Source organism: Balaenoptera borealis, assembly GCF_965194805.1.
Source record: "Balaenoptera borealis genome assembly, chromosome: 8".
In the NCBI taxonomy this organism is placed as follows: domain Eukaryota; kingdom Metazoa; phylum Chordata; class Mammalia; order Artiodactyla; family Balaenopteridae; genus Balaenoptera; species Balaenoptera borealis.
In genome coordinates, this window is record NC_138865.1 from 111,794,925 (window position 1) to 111,811,199 (window position 16,275).

The 16,275-nt window shown below is 53.3% G+C and overlaps 2 protein-coding genes and 1 long non-coding RNA gene across 5 annotated transcripts in view; 2 read left to right on the forward strand and 1 right to left on the reverse strand.

Moving 5' to 3' along the window:
• The window catches only part of NEK6 (NIMA related kinase 6), an 84,403-nt gene extending 72,721 nt beyond the window's left edge, over positions 1 to 11,682 (forward strand). For all 3 annotated transcript variants that reach the window (XM_082403343.1, XM_082403341.1, XM_082403342.1), the window contains exons 8-10: positions 322 to 416; positions 6,982 to 7,095; positions 10,134 to 11,682. In XM_082403343.1, coding sequence (XP_082259469.1) covers positions 322 to 416; positions 6,982 to 7,095; positions 10,134 to 10,244 — 320 coding nt within the window. In that variant the 3' untranslated portion in view covers positions 10,245 to 11,682. The remainder of the gene's footprint in view (positions 1 to 321; positions 417 to 6,981; positions 7,096 to 10,133) is intronic.
• LOC309633958 overlaps positions 1 to 16,275 on the forward strand; it is a 253,401-nt gene that overhangs the window by 166,586 nt on the left and 70,540 nt on the right. The gene's annotated exons all lie outside the window — the stretch shown is intronic.
• The window catches only part of PSMB7 (proteasome 20S subunit beta 7), a 56,514-nt gene continuing 52,992 nt past the window's right edge, over positions 12,754 to 16,275 (reverse strand). The window contains exons 7-8 of the mRNA XM_082403364.1: positions 15,390 to 15,541; positions 12,754 to 12,985 (exon numbers count right to left, since the gene is read on the reverse strand). Coding sequence (XP_082259490.1) covers positions 12,874 to 12,985; positions 15,390 to 15,541 — 264 coding nt within the window. The 3' untranslated portion in view covers positions 12,754 to 12,873. The remainder of the gene's footprint in view (positions 12,986 to 15,389; positions 15,542 to 16,275) is intronic.

Sequence of the window (16,275 nt, forward strand, 5' to 3'; positions counted from 1 at the left end):
GAGCCTGGCCACTGTGTCCCACTCCCCCCGGGCAGTTGGCAGAAACACCAGTCTTCAGCCGCTCAGCCCCCAGACTGATTGTCAGGTCTGGGTGGGTCCCTATCTCCAGGGGCTTTTAGGGCCCTCCCAGCGTGGGAACCTCCAGTCTGGCCCAGCCCTCTCATTTGACAGAGGAGGGGACAGGAAGAGAGGGTGAGGGGGCTGCCCAGGATCCTGGTGAGGCTGAGGCCAGGCCTCTCCCCAGCCCTCACCCTCCCCACCTCTCCCTCCTGTGCTGCCCCTGCACAGAGGATAAGCACCCATGCTTTTGCTGTGTTTCAGTGGGGACACCATACTACATGTCACCAGAGAGGATCCATGAGAACGGCTACAACTTCAAGTCTGACATCTGGTCTCTGGGCTGTTTGCTGTACGAGGTGAGTGTCTGGCCTGCAGCTCAGTGGCATTTGGTGGGGCGTGCATGGTGGGCACCCAGCTGGGGCAGGCCTGGTACCATCTGGGTCCTGTCCTTCACCCCACTTGGTCTAACGTCTGCCTGATTAGCAGTGTCAGGCTGGAAGAGGTTAGAGGGGTGGTCACTTGCAGGCTAGGTGCCACTCACCCTTGGGATGCTCAGATCTGGGAAGGGAGATAGACTTGAACCAGACGGAGAGTCCAGTGTCTGCTTGTTGATGGAAGGAGCACAGGCAGGGGGATCTGGTTGCCCCGGTTTCCCTGGTAACCAGGGTGATTCTGTTCACTATTTGTCATTTATCCATGGATCAGGCCCCATGCCTCTGAAACGTTCCCCACTGAGGGGCGGTCACATTCTTCCAAGCTCAGCAATGTGGGTCTCACTAGAGACCACCGCCGTCTCCCCTGGGCTGTGAGATGGAGCCACCAGATGGCCGTTTCCAGATCTGGTGGCCACCCTGGACGGAGGGACAGGAATATTTCTGAGTCTTGGTAGGCTCAGACATGAGACAACATGAACTCGTAAAGCCCCCATCCATTTTGGCCAGCCACCGGGGACCCTGGATAACTGGGGGTCTAGGGAGCACAAGCCACACTTGGCCATGAAGCTGTTGCAGCTGCCGGTGAGAGGCGGGGAAGCCTGAGCCCTCTAGTATCTCCAAGTTGGCGGCCACACCCTCCCACCGCCCTGGCCCTGGACCTGGACCATCCCATGCTGGGCGGGATTCCATTGGTCTCCTCATCTGTAAAATGGGAATAGTAGCTGTCCTGGATTGTCATAGGCCAGATGAATGAAATAACAGATATAAAAGACTTTGAAGACCCTCTAGGGCTATGAGACGCCAAGCGTGGTTTTGGTTTAAAGTTGGAACCTTGATTATTTTTCTGCTCTCCCTGGGGTGGACTTGAGCATCCCTGGAATCTGGCTTGGAACTGATAAGCTGAAGAGTCTCCTAGGGCAGCGATGCACAGGATAATGTTGCGGGACCACTAGGAGTGTCTTGGAGTTGCAGAGACTGACTTCTTTGCTTCCTTGGGAGTATCGATGCTGGGAATTGAACTTATGGCCTGTGGGTATAAACTTCGGGACTCAGCTGCCCACTGCTGATGCACAGGGACCGGGGCAGCTATGCAGTCAGGGTCTCTTGGCACTGGGATTCCCCGCTCCCTGCATTACAGACGGAGACCATGAAATCAAAACTCTGATCCCTCTGCAAGGTTTACACTTCACAGCATCTTTCTTTTTAAGCCAGTGGCCTCCTATTAATAGCAGACATTTCATTTTAAAAGAGTGGCCTTGTGGGTAAAGATGAAGCCAGTTGGAGATGTGGCCCTTGTGGCGTTTGTACCTGAGCCCCCTTCTGAGGACCCCTTCTGAGGTCCATAGTGTGGGCGCTCCACGGAGTCATCTTGAAGGTTTATGGTGAGTCAGGCCCTGGCAGTCAGCAGTGGGGAGCAGACCGTGCTTTCCGGGACTCACAGGGGTGTCTGTTGTAGGAGGACTTCTTTTAATGAGCACCAAACGGGAGCAGCTGCGTCCAGGCGGTGCCCCCAGTGGGGCTGCAGTGGCTGAGGGTGCAGAGTGGCTTCTGGCCCCTGGGGATGAGGAGGGCAAAGCTGTGAACCTTCCCTCGTGGGGAGCACGCAGCTCCCATAGCTGTGGTGGTTTGGGTGGGAGAGAGGCGGGGCCTGGTGTGGGCCCAGACCTCGGTCAGAAGGACCAACCCGAGGTCAGAGCTCAGCTCCCGCTCACCCCCTGAAGGCCCTGGAGCTCCAGGAGCTTCAGTTGCCCAAGTGTAATGGGAGTCACACCTGCCTCATGAGGTGTGGACGGCACCTGGCTCAGAAGGCCCTCCGGCAGTGCGGGGCAGGTCTTTGAAGCGGTTACTGCCCACCTCGCTGCCCAAGAGCCCCCTGAGCTGGTGCCGGCGAGCCGCTGGCCACGTTTCCCTTTTCGCTTTGGCCAGCGGGGAGCCAAAGTCCAGCCGTCGTCTGTCCCCTCGGAGACTCGGCTTTGTCCTCCTGCCCTCGTGGATACTGTCCCTAGTCCAGGGTTCTTTACTCTTCCATTCTGCGTTCAGGATTTCTGTAAGCCACTTCCTGCCTCTGTGAATTGTGTGGGTCTCCAAACGTAAACAAACAGGAGACGAGGGTGTGACTGGGCCCTGCTCCTGTCCTCAGGGCTCCCGTGCTGGTGCCACCAGCTCCCTAGAGGCAGACTGCAGTCCTGGGTCCCTGCCTTGGGCGCCTAAACGCACTTCTAAAGAGGCAGCATTCGTTAGCGCCCCAGCCTGGAGGTGCCGGTTTATTTCATTATTGAGGCTCGCAGCCAGGGAGGGGCGTATCAGCAGTAGGAAGTCAATGAAATCAGTCAAGTTCTGCGTCCGCGGGGACAGCTGACCTGAACCCAGTGGCCCTGGGCCTCCCGCAGAAGAGGGCTGGCGTGGCGGCCCCTCTAAGGGCAAAGGCGGTGGGGGCCCTTCCCCAGGCTGCTACCCCCGAGCCCTGTGGGAAGACAGAACCAGACGTTTTCCCAGCAGACAGGAAGGGCCGTGGTAATTGGAAGGAAACGCCCCCCAGACACGACTGGAGCCCCCGCTGCACAGCCTGCGGTGCGTCCTGAGGGCACCAGCTATAGATCTGCGACAGGCTCCCCATCTCACCCGCACACCCAGATCACATCCGAGGATTCTGGGCAGATGCAGGGAAACACACCTGGGCCAGGGCGGCAGGTGACGGCACAGAGCCAGAGAAAACCTGCCCACAGTGGGGACAGGCCTGCCCTTTCCCACAAGCCCCGGAGCGGGCTGGAAGTCTCAGGAGCCCCCTGGGTTAGGTTCCTACGGCTGCTGTAACAGATTACCGATTGACTTCATACAACTTAAAATTATTCTCTTATCGTTCTGGAAGCCAGAAGCCCAAAATCGATTTCAGGGGACTAAAGGCAAGGAAAATGAAAAGGCCACCCACATTCCTTGGCTTGTGACCTCTTCCTCATATCACTTAAGTCAGCACACCTCCTTCTCCTCTTCTGTACTCAAAAATCTCCCTCTGCTCCTTCTTATAAAGATACTGTGATTACACTTAGGGCCCACCTGGATCACCTGGGACACTCCCCCCATCTGGGGATCCTTAATTTCATCACATCTGCCGAATTTATTTTGCCATATAAGGCAACACATTCGCAGGCTCCAAGGATTAGGACATGAACATCTTTGGGGGCTTTTATTCAGCCCACCACACCCCCTTCCACCTGGGCATCCCGATGTCACTGAGGACCTCCCGAGGCCACCTTAAGGTGCTGATGTTGACCCGTGGCTAGTGAGGAGCCGCCACAAAGCACTATACCTGGCCTGAGCTCCTCAGGGGGGGTGCCAAGTGGGATCTGTCTTGAAGAGGTCAGCATAGGAGAAACGGGCCAAACAGCTCAGCCGCCGGGAGCAGCACTGCCCTGGACATTGTAGTGAATCACAAGAATCACACCAGGCCAGTCCCAGCTTTGCTGTAAGGGAGAAAGCGGGCTCAGAGAGGTGGAGAGACCTCCCAGGGTCACACAGCAAGGCAGTGACCTAGATGGGCACTGATACTGTCGATGCCTGCCCTCCTCTGAACAGGAGCCAGGAAGGGACCAGTGGTCCTTGTGGAGCCAGGGCCTCTCCCCTTCTCTCCAGCCACCAGGGAAGGCGTGACTGGTGGAGAAAGAGATGCAGGGCCTCTGCTCAGGGCCCCTTTGAGGGGAAGGCCCGGTTGTGAGGATCCCCCAGCAACTTCAGTGGCCCCTCCAGGAGCTCCCAGCAGGGATGCCCAAGCTTGGCCTGTTGGAAGACCTGGCGCTTTATTTTCATTACCCGGCACATCCCATGGAGGCACTCAGCAGGCTGCCTGGGCTCTGCAGGATTTATTTATTTACATAGGAGCTCAGTTCTGAGCACAGAGTTGAAGGAATCAGGATCCTCAGTGGCGGGCCTTCTTACGGCAGCCTTAGCCTGAGGAGGCTGAGACCAGCAAGAAAGTGGGCCAGGGGACAGGTTCAGCCGTGCCTTGTATGGAATCCTGCTTTGGAATTCTGGCTTGAGCCAGAGAATGGTCTGGATACCCCCTACCTCGTGGGGAAGCAGGGCTGCAGACTGCTTGGCAACTAGCCTCTGGGTTCAACCTTCACTCCCGGACGAGCTCGGGAGATCCTGGTGATGAGATGGATGTCCGAGGCCCTGACAGGGCCAGAGTCAAAAGCAGTCGCTGTGCACTCTGAGTCAGAATCCCCTTCTCCTTCTGACATCTTAAATCACACACCAGTTTCCCTGAGCCCTCCCAGCGGGGGCAAGTGGCCTCACTCTCCCATTTCCCCGGCTATGTGTCATCCCAATAACGCCAGGCAGGAGAAGTTCTGCATTTGAGGAGCAGCGCTGAGAGCCGTGGCTTTGGCAGTTCTAACGAGGCCCCAAACAGCAATTCCTCCTCTGCTTCAACCAGTCAGAGGTGGGTGGTCGCCGGTACGAGGAGATCTCGCCATCCGGGGTAATCGTTCTAATCCCAGTGTCTCAAGCAGCCCCAGAGGTTCCTTCACAGCCCAGTGCTCTGATCTGGGTGGAAGGCCCGTGACCGGCAGCTGGAGGGGAGCAGGCGGGACGCTGCTTCCGCTAGAATCTGCATTTATGGATGCAGAAGCCACTGTGAGCCAGGGAGGCAGAGAGGACTCCTCTGGCATAGCTCGCTGCTGACCCTGTTCAGAAAGCTTTTCTGAAACAGTGTGGGGAAGGTGCCAGGAAGGATGGAGAGATCCTCTGAAGGGAACGGCAGATATGGGGCTCATGCGTCGCCATTCTGGGGCCCTTTTGGAGTCCCACACAGCAAGTTTTGTGCAAATCAGATCAGGCTGGCTTGTTGAAAGGATCACCCAGTTCCTCTCCCAGGTCAGACACGTGAAAAACCAGAGCCCGTGTTAGTGGGGCCGACATCCTTTCTACTCTGAACAGACACGCTTTCCATGAAAATCCATCTTAATCCTCCTGCCGTGACTTGAAGGGCACCACATCACCCCGAATGACTGCCCTGTGAGCCTCAGCTGCTCTCTACTGTAGCAACAGATGTCCTTTTGAAACTGCCCAATTAACCCTTTGCACCCGAGGTTCTCATTTTAATTATTGGAAATACATCACCCAAGTGATGCCATTTTGCATGCTAGATGGTAAAGCCAGTTCAGTCAGGCTGCCTGAGCCCACAGGGGGCAGGGCCTCTGCATACTTATGCTGCCCCGCCAAGTGCCAGGGCCACTCCCTGCAGCCGTCCCGCAGGGGTGGGTTTCACGGTCCAGGCGGGTTCCCAGCCCTCCTCAGAGGGGCCCAAGCCCCTGGTCAGGGGGAGTAGACACCCATGTGAAAGCAGTCAGTCAGGGCCCAGGCACCTGGCCCACAGGTGCTGCCCGGGGCAGACTCCTGACCTGGGTCAGAGGAAACCCCCAAGTCTCCAGGCCACACTGCCTCTCCCAAGGCCATCTGGAAGCCCAAGGGCACTGCCTGGGCTCTGAAGACCCCTGTGCGCTTCTGAAGGAGGCAAGCCCTGCTTGCTGTTGGGATCACCTGACCTGTTCACAGGGGTGAACAGAGCATGGGGCAGACCAGGAAACTAAAGCTGATGGGCTACCACGGGTTCCTCCAGCCCGGAGACAGGGTTCGCCCACCCACCTTCCGGAGCCTGAAGGGGAGTGAGGATTCCTCAGGTGTCCCACAGGCCCCGGCTGTGGCGTCTATGCCGAGTGGCCCTGGCAGCCCGGCTCCTTGAAGGGAACCAGGGCCAAACGGACAGGCGGGCACAATTACCCGACGACGGCACTTCATTAGCAGGAGGTGTCGGGCCGTCACCTGGAAGCAGGCAACAGTGAGCGCAAGTGGCAAGCAGCACTTGAATCCCATTACGGAGTAATCAGCAGATGGGGCTGGCGGGCGCCGTGCTGGGCTGCCTCACGGGCAGCCCACGGCTCCCGTGTGCCCCCGTTGAAGACACCCCCCCCCCCGTCGTGCTCTGAGTGGTGGGGTGGGGAGTCCGGCTAGTTCCCTGACTGGGTGAGAACCCGTTGGGGCCTCCACGGTCCCCCAGCAGAGGGCCTGGTTTCAGGATGGAGCTAGATGATGTCCGCTCAGGTTGTGATGCCTCCTGTGCCAGCCAAGCCTCACCACAGCCCTGCCTCACCACAGCCCTGCAGGTGGAGCTGCGTCCATTTTCGATGAGGAAACCAGAGGCCAGGCGTGCGCCTGCTCACGGCTGGCCCTTAGGACTCAGCTGCCCCTTCTTTACTGCCCTTACAGTTTTGTCACTGAAACCTTGGTCCCGTTTAATTTGCTTATGTAACAAGGATCGTGTTAAAACTGCCACTTTCTGTTGAACCCTAGCTTCCTCAGGACATGGGGGAGTCTTGCTGGACAGCCGCTGCGGTGAGGACCCGGAAGCACCACCCCCCCATCTGGAGCGGCCCCTTTTGCCCTGGACCTCAAGGCTGAAAACTCATCTCTCATCCCTCTCTCCTTGCAGATGGCAGCTCTTCAGAGCCCCTTCTATGGAGATAAAATGAACCTCTTCTCCCTCTGCCAGAAGATCGAGCAGTGTGACTACCCACCTCTCCCCGGAGAACATTACTCTGAGAAGGTGAGTTTGCTGCCGCCGGGGCTGGGCCTGGTGAGCTCCAGACGACCCGCAGGGCTCGAGGAGGGGCAGCTCCGAGATCCCAGGGCTGTGGGGCTGAGCTTGGGTTCACTTAACAGAGCCGAGAAGGAAGGTTTCTGGGGAAGTGACTCAGAAGGGGAAACAAGCAGACTGATTTTACCGGAGGTCTCAGGGACCCCAGCGTGGGCCCCCCGACAGCAAGGCTGCAGGCCACCCACGGGCAGGAACCAGCAGAAGCTGGCCCGTCAGCGCCCTCCTGCCCGTTTGGCTCCCAACCCAGTGCTCGAGTGGGAGGCTCGCTGCTGCGGGGCCCGGAGACGGGCTCCCGGCGTCCAGCAACAGGAGCCAGACGCAGTGAGTGGCAGGGCCTGGCCGGCCCCACACCACTGCTGGCGGCCACTCTGCTCCCATGACAGGGAACCAAAGCAAGCAGGCTGGTCTTGCCGCCACAAACCTAGGTCAGACCCCTTGGCCTTTTATTTTCAACATTTTACACTGAGCGCAGGACAGCCTGACAGGTCTGGCCATCAGGCTGTGACAGGTGAGGCTGTGGGAGAGCATCATCTGCCTCAGTTCCCTCATCTTGAAAACAGGCCTAATATTTTGCCTTCATGGATAAAAAGTGAGGATGAGATGACAGGCTTACAGCACAGCGTGGTTAAGAGTGTAAACAGAGGCACAGGTTTACATACTCCCCTCACTATTCTTGGGCAAGTCACTGAACTGAGTCTCAGTTTCCTCACCTGTAAAATGGGATAATCCTGGAAACCACCTCATTGGATTAAGGATTAAGGCAATGCATTTACAACCATCATCATCTGGCTGTAGCATAGGGCCTGGCTCAGAGTAGATTCTCAATATGGGTTATTTTTGTTCAAGGTCAATGCTAGTGGGTGTGATCAGGAGTCTGAGCCCTCCATGGGCCCACCCTGCAGGACCACAGGCCACTGCCTCACAATAATTAACCGCTCACATTTATGATTTACTGTGTTGAATCTCCCCCTACCCCACCCCTAATGCCATTTTACCAGGAAGGAACCTGAGACACAGACTGGTTAAGTAACTTGCCCAAGTCACGTAACTTGCTCGTGGTGAAGGCAGGGTTTGACCCAGATGACCTGCGCCTAGCCACTGCGCTATCCTGTTTCCTGAGGGCACCCGCCCCTCTTCTATAGCCAGTCGTCCAGCCAGAGTGAGGAGCCGTGCGTCCTGCTCACTTCACAATCCTGAAAGCTCTGGAAGGAGCAGCCCTTGCCCACCAGGGCCCTGGGTCGGGGCCGGCCAAGCTGTAGCAACCAGGTGCCCCAGTGCGCGCTAACCCTGGATCCAGGCAGGCCAGCTAGAAAGGTCATCAGCCACCCTTCTCCTGGCACCCTCTGCTCCCAGTGCCATGCCTGCGGCTCTGCAGACTCCCAGCAGAGTGAGGGGCAGGAGCGCACATTCCTACGGAGTTCTTACGAGTACCTTTGGAGGAAGTACTTGTGCTCCGGAGTGGAAGTTGGCAGGAAAGGAAAAACTAGTTAGTGCTCTTCACCAAGTTAATAGTTGCATTTGGTTTTTCTTCCCCATCTTTTGTTTGAATTTGGAATTTTGTTTGTTGTTGGAATTTGTTGAGAAGCTTGGAGCCATGCCACTTGGAGCAAATGACAACTTCTCTGTGCCTCAGTTTCCCCATCTATAAATGGGAACCGTAACCTCTGCCTCATGGTTATGAAGCTGAAATGAACGAACCCACATAAAGCCCTCAGCCCCCTTCCCTCCCAAGTCAGTCCTTCCAGTGTCCAGAGCTCCTACTCCCCAGAGCACCTGGCTTTCACCCGTTATGTGCAACTTCTGGAGGTGCTAATTCTTAGCACTGGAGCTCCTCAGCACACCTCACTTCTGAAGTTATATGTCCTCTTAGAAATGGAAATAAGACACTTTCTCTTCTGAAATTTTCAAACATGCACTTATTGCTGTGTGGTTTACAAATGAGCAATTCGGGTCACAGAGACTTTACCTTAATGTGGTTTTCTTGGGCACTTTAACCTGTCAGAGGCCAACCACAGCTACCTTCCCCTGAATACTGTAAGGTTCTGAAGAGTATGGTCTCATCGTGGGCAGCCTCAGACTCCAGGAGTGTCCAAGCCGGCTGCAGGCTCAGCTGCATCTGGCCAGGGGCTTCCCAGTGTTTATACAGCAGTGAAATCCCAGAAAGGCAGCAGGCAGTTTGGAGCGTCTCCTGGGGGAGGAACCCCAGGCCCCTCAGCCTAGAACACCTCAGGAGTGAAACAGGGAGTGTGCACCGTAGCCCGGGCCTCTGCATGACCCTTGTGCCCACCCCAGACTTGCTGACCATGGCCACAGAGTCCCCATGAGCCCCCTTAGTCAGGATCTCCCCTCTCCCTGCTGCGGCCCTGGCCAGCCCCTCCAGCAGCAGGTATTTAAATGAAAAAATTGCAGTGAGCCCAGTGATGCAAGTTAAGACATAGGCTTTTTACGGTCATTATTTTAATTACCATTAAAATAATTGGCACTCTGGCTATCAGAAGAATGGAGGTGATCAGAGGATCAAGGTGCCCCTCCCCGACCCCGAGGCAGGAGCAGCCTTCAGTGTCTGTATAATTAAAAGCTCCGTCTTTCATGAGCACAATAAAGAGGCCAGGGGGTAGGCAGACTGCAGCTCTGCTGCATGTTAATACATTTATTATGATCAATAAGCCCTTGCCTTGAGTTTTGTCCTCTGGTTTGGGCATCTGCATGACTGACAGCAGACACACACACTGTACACACAGATTTAGCCAGTAGTGTAGGCAGTTCAAAGTTCAACATTATTTGGAGGTACCACTCTCATGGCCTTTGAGGCCAGATAGGCCTGGTGCTGGTCCTGCTCTCCCCTGGTGACTGTGACTACTCACCCACCACTCACCTGTCTTGGGCACCATTCCTCATATTCTAGTTGCCCTGAGGGTTCATGAGTTAATGCAGAGCCTCAGCAAGGCTGCTTACGAATAATACACGTATCATCCTCTCCCTTGCAGTTACGAGAATTGGTCAGTATGTGCATCCACCCTGACCCCAACCAGAGACCCGACATCAGCTACGTGCACCAGGTTGCCAAACAGATGCACGTGTGGACTTCGAGCACCTGAGCGTGGATGCAGCGCGCCTTCTCAGAAGCCACACCGCTCTGCCTTACCCGAGTCTTCTCTCCAAAGTGGCCACCTGGTAGCCGAGACCAACTAAGACAAGAGGGTTCAGCAGGTTCCCCAAAGAGGGGCCGGGCTTTACAGCAGATGCTGAATACAGGGCTGCTGGGGGGAGGGGCACTGGTCACGTGTTACTGGTGGTCAAATTTGAAAGTCCTTTCTTTAAACTGTTGTGAACACTCTCAGCTGGGTTGTTAACAAGGGTGGATGGTTCAGTGAGCCGCTGAGGCACCTCTTATATCTGGACTGTAATGTGAATCTTTCGGATAATTCCTTCAGTGACCTGTCAAGGTTTGAACTAACAGGAGAATCCAGGAGACTGTGTGATTTGTAGTGAGCCTTTTAAAATGGTTAGTAGTAAGTTTGGTTTAGCTCTTAGAATCTTTTCAAACAATCAAGCTGTGTGCTTACTCTGTTGTAAGGGGAGAAAGTGGAAATAATTTTTTAAGTAGAGTGGAGATTTTCCTAATATTTTTATCTACGTTTATAACTTGACGATGAGGCGAACCCAGCATCTGGTATAGAGGCAAATAGTATTTGAAAGCCATGAGTGTTTTCTGTGCAGCCCGGCTCAGCCGTCCTCTCCTGAACACCTGCTAGTACTAGGCACCTCACCTGCTTGAATGCTGGCAGTTCATTTAATGATCAGTGTTAAGTGTTTTCTTCCGTGAGAAGGAAGCACAGGATACGAAAAATATGCGGGCTTTGCCCTCAGGCTATTCTCTGTACAAGTTCTGGTTCTGCACCTTCCTAGCATGACCCTGGGCAAGTTAGCCTCTCTGAGCCTGTTGCCTCATCTGTAAAATGGGACTAATAACATCTACCTTCAGGGTTGCTGACAGAATTTGAAATAAAATATGTAAGTTACCTAGCACATTGTAGACGATCCAAAAATGGTAGCCACTCACCCCTTCACAAAGCTGAAGTCCATGGACCATGATGTACAGCCGTATTCTTTGTAGGAAACCAGAAATGTGTTCATTTATTTCTTGTTCCCAAATAGGATTAACTGTGAAGACTAATTTATAAATGTGAACTTAAGGAAAACTCAAGCTCTGAAGGAAATAGTTTGAATTTTGTTTTTACACTCAAGTTAATCCTCAAATGGTCTAAGTTGTCATCCACGACTTAGTGACAGTTCAGCCCTCCAGAAAGAGTACATGCCTGTCCGCTCCACTGGTGTCCTGGTCAGGAGCTCTGACCAGGCCTCCCTGGGGATAAAGGATTTGGGCTGGGCCACTGCGCTGTTTCCATGTGTGAACTCTGTTCTACTGTAACACTGTCGGGTTTGAGAAATTTTCTTCAGATGCAGCCTCTGCTTTGTACTCATTCTCCATGGTTGAAATAAAATGGGGTAAGAGGGGTTCCTTCTGTGAATGAGTACGATTCATGAGTAATTTTAAAACAGCTTCACACCGCAGCACAATTTCTAGAGCCTCCTTTAAAAGCACAATTTCTAGAGCCTCCTTTAAAAACACAATTTCTCAGCCCTCAGACATTCTGAGTAATCTGGGAATTTTTTTAAGCTCCCCAGATAATTTTGATAAATCATCAGCCAAGTTGCTATCCTAAATAATTCCATTGTTCTCCCCACCCACTCCTGGCAGTTTAACAAGGGAGGCTGGCCCAAGAGTGTGCTCACTCTGGAAGACCATGGCACCAGGCCTCTTTCTCTTGTCCCCCCAGCCATGCTTGCTCTGGGGGACAGTCACACCCTGTGTCCTGTCTGGCACTCACCACTGAAAGTTTTTCTGATTCCAGAGAGATTTTTTGCAAATACTCTGCTTACGGCTCTCAGAATCCCTACTGTGTCTGTCTCCCTTGGCAGTATCAGCGCTGGACACAGATGAACTTGCTTTCTGTATGCCATCCGCTTTCGACACCATGAGAACAATTCTGCCTACTACTCGGACCCTCTGGAGGTATACAATTTCAACCATTCACCAGGCTTGAGTGTTTGAGAAACGATGATATCCTCATCATTACAGATAGTAAGGCCCAAAGCATTCTTTTGACTTCAGTGAAACTGGCCAAAGTGGAGTTCACCCAGGTTCATGCAGCTATAGCAAAGCAAAACTGTCCACCTACCTGCTTTTTCTTGGTACTCAGAACTGATCATCTCTATTTCTTTCCTACTTGGCTGTTGGGGTAAAAGGCTGTGCTGCACTCATCCTAAAAAAACAAAAACAAAAACCTGGGACTACCCTGAACAAAGAGAAAGTAAGTTAGCACAAGGGCTGCGTGTAATAAATGTTCAACTGAAGAATCAGAGCAACCCAATCTGACTTCCTGCAACAAATGAGGCCTCGTCTGTTTTTAGAAGGATTAAACTGCTTTTACACCCACCTGAACGCAGAGTAGTATTCAGGGAGGGATTAACATCCTGAAGGGGAGGCCAGGTCGATGGGCCTCAGCAGCCCAAAAAACCACACAGCCCCGAGACTTCAGCCACTTAACTTGGTTTTCATTTTTTATTGGGTTCATTCAGCAAACACTGGCCGAATGTCTTACAGGGGGAGCCTCCATTGCCCCCAGTCTCCTAGAGCAATAACCAGACATCCACCAACACCATTCAGGAAGTGTCCATTGTTTGGACTGTTTCTTCCAGCACCTCAATTTCCAGGGTAGTGACTTTTTCAGTGAGGACTGCAGTGGTCCCTTTCTCACACCTGTACCGGCCAAACCTAATGAGAAAAACAAACGCAGAGAGTTAGGATCCCCCCAAGGGGCCTGATAGAGGGCTGGAGAGAGGGATAAGTATGCAGGCAGCGAGCAGGCCTGGACTGGTATCCTGGCTCTCCTGACTCCCAGTTCTGCGACCTTGGGAGGATTCAGCTCCCCCAAGGTTCACTTTCCTCGGCTTTCAAGTGCTACAAAATGGGGATACCTGGTAGACATGATGCACATGAAAAGAGATATAATATAGAGCACCTGGCACTAGGTGGACATTCAAATTTCCTTCCCCACCTCACCATCCCCAGAAGATGCTGGAAAGCATTTGGGCCTCTGCCTTCAAGCTTCAACCTCCCTAAAGTACCTTTCAGTAACCAGCAGGAAGCGAATCCTTTCATTAAGCTGCCATGGCCATTCTCTTGAATAGTAACAAGAATGACATAACTGTTACCTTAAACACTTTAAAAATATTTGGAAGCATAAACAGTATAAAAATGACCCGCAGCCAGACTCTGGGCTTGTCACTTTTGACCACACTCCCGAGACTCAAGAAGGGAGAGTTAACTGTCCCCACAGGGACCTGGTAGATCAGCACAAGGACACACCCAACACCACCCTTCTCAAGGTGAATCTGACAGAGGTTTCTCTGAGCACAAGGCAGTCTAGAAGATAAAAATCTGAACGGCTGATTTTACAGTGGGGCCAGGAATTACAACACTGTCAAACAGCAGCACAAGTCCAACTGTTCCTCTCATCTGTCCCCAGCTGGGACACTATTTCTGTCAACCTGACATGGACTAAGAGGAGGCTGCTGGCTGTGCCATGACTACGTGCTCCCTGAAGAGCCAGCCTCTCAAATGGGAGCTTGTGCTTGAAGACGGCAGGAAGCAGAAAAAAGAGGGCGACACAACAGAGCTCTGTACAAAACCAGGAGTAGGCACAGCCAAGAAAAGCTGGCCTTTATTTCTGCGAAAACTTCCCACGGTCCCCACAAAGTTCTCTTAAAGGATCCGAGCAGCAGCACCTTTTTAAGATGTGCCTCGCCCCTCCCCTGCTGGTGTGAAGACGCTGTTCCTTCCCCCACACTGGATGCACCCGTGGCAGCTTGTGGCCTTGGAGCCAGAGCCCCATGTGACTTCTGTGCACCTGACTCATCTGATCCACAACGTCTGTGGGAGGTGTGGACACAACAAGAGCCTCCTCACCATCCTGGCTTACAGCACCTGTTTCAGCAGCACGAGGGGAGGGCTTCTACCTGAAGCAACAGTGGGCTGCACAACAGGGCTGCAGAGGAGCCAATGGGAACGTGCAAGGCCAGGTCCAACACAGCCCCAGGCCTGAAAGGTTGCCTCCCTTCCCACCTAGGGCCCGAGAATTCCATGGGCTCATTAGCGATCACCTAGTCTAGCTCCATCATTTCCAAGACAGGTGCCCAAAGTCACCACACCAGGCCATGACAGGTCCCCACCCCGAGCCAGAGCTCTTTGCTGCTGTGCTGCCCTACCCCATCATGAACACGTCTTCACAATGCTGAGCGCACACTGCGGTGAATACCCACTGGTTCTCAATGTTCTATTTGTTCCTTGTGAATTACTCCTGACTTGGAGTTGAGTACATGTGGTGGGAGTTAAAGCAGCATCGTGGAAGGTGATGTGCTTGCTCTCCTCCAGTGGAGCTTGGGGCTCAGTTTATAAACGCTGCTGCGTACGCTGCTGTCAGATGAAGACAGCTGGAGCAGAGCTCAGAAGCCACATTTTGAGCAGCTCAGCCTCCAGGAAGAGGTCAGGCACCTGGACGGCCGTACAGGACTGCTGATGAGCAGCTCACCTGCCACCAGGGCGGGAAACCTTCCAGTTCCGCCAGCAAATCAACTAGAAGCTCGCCCCCCTCTCCGAGCTGGACTGCACCACGGAGAGCAGTGCCTGCTCGGCATGTGCCACGGGCTAAATGGCATGGCTCCCTCCACAGCAGGAAGCAACAGTTAGCTCCCAAGGCTAACTTTCAGGGACTCTTAACCAATGGCTGATAACCATCTAGGAAATGGAAACCACTCTGAGGAAAAGCTATGGGTTGGATGCCCTGGAGAATGTACCTTCTCACAGAATTCCATACAGAATTCAGAGGCATCTTTAAGAGACTAGAGAAAGGACAGCACGTGATTCAAAGCTCTCCCCGCAATCCCCAGTCTAGGAGTCTTTCCACTCAACCTCTCCCATCAACATTTTACAAACTGTATCACTTTTCTACACCTGACAGCAGCCCACAATCATAAAACAAATAATGATTCAAAGGTCTGTTGAATAAAGCTGGCTTGGGGACTCTGGCTTTACTTAACGTGGGTAACAATCAAGAAAACCCTGTCCAGATGCCGTGAATATAAAAAGGGTGGCCACAGGAAGAATCTCCTTCACTTACCTGGTTCCCTTCTTATTAGGCACTGAGTACGGGCGGAGAAAATCCAGCTTGCTCTTGCTGATGACACAGAGATCAATGTTACTTCCAGACCCCAGGTCATTGAAGATGCCAGCTGCTATGGCTTCACTCACCAGCTTCTTGGCTTCCTCCTCCTGAGAAAGAAAATATCAACAATAGTGTCCCCAGTCAAATGGAGGGTCTGTTCTGATGTCCACAGAGTGCTTTCACAAGCAGTAAGAGAAAAGGAAAAGGGAAAAAAAAAGAAAGCCAACCTGTGAGGTAGGCATTGTTTTCAGTGCCTGTTTTATAAATGAAGGAAAGGTCTCAAAGTACCTCAATATCTGCCCAAGGTTTCTCAGCTGGTAAGTGAGAGTCCCAGGCCTTTCAAGCCCTTTATGCACACACTCCCTCTTAATCTTAAACAAACCGCTTCACGTCAGACGCTCACCACATAACTGAGAACTGTGGGCTGACAGGGCAATTTATCATCTAAAACAGGGGTTGGGAAACTTTTTTATTTTTTTAATTTACTTTATTTATTTATGGCTGTGTTGGGTCTTCGTTTCTGTGCGAGGTCTTTCTCTAGTTGTGGCAAGCGGGGGCCACTCTTCATTGCGGTGCGCGGGCCTCTCACTATCGCGGCCTCTCTTGTTGCGGAGCACAGGCTCCAGATGCGCAGGCTCAGTAATTGTGGCTCACGGGCCCAGCTGCTCCGCGGCATGTGGGATCTTCCCAGACCAGGGCTCGAACCCGTGTCTCCTGCATTGGCAGGCAGACTCTCAACCACTGCGCCACCAGGGAAGCCCTGGGAAACTTTTTACAAAGGGCCAGGTAGTAAATATTTTAGACTTCGTAGATACACAGTCTCCATCGTAACTACTCAACT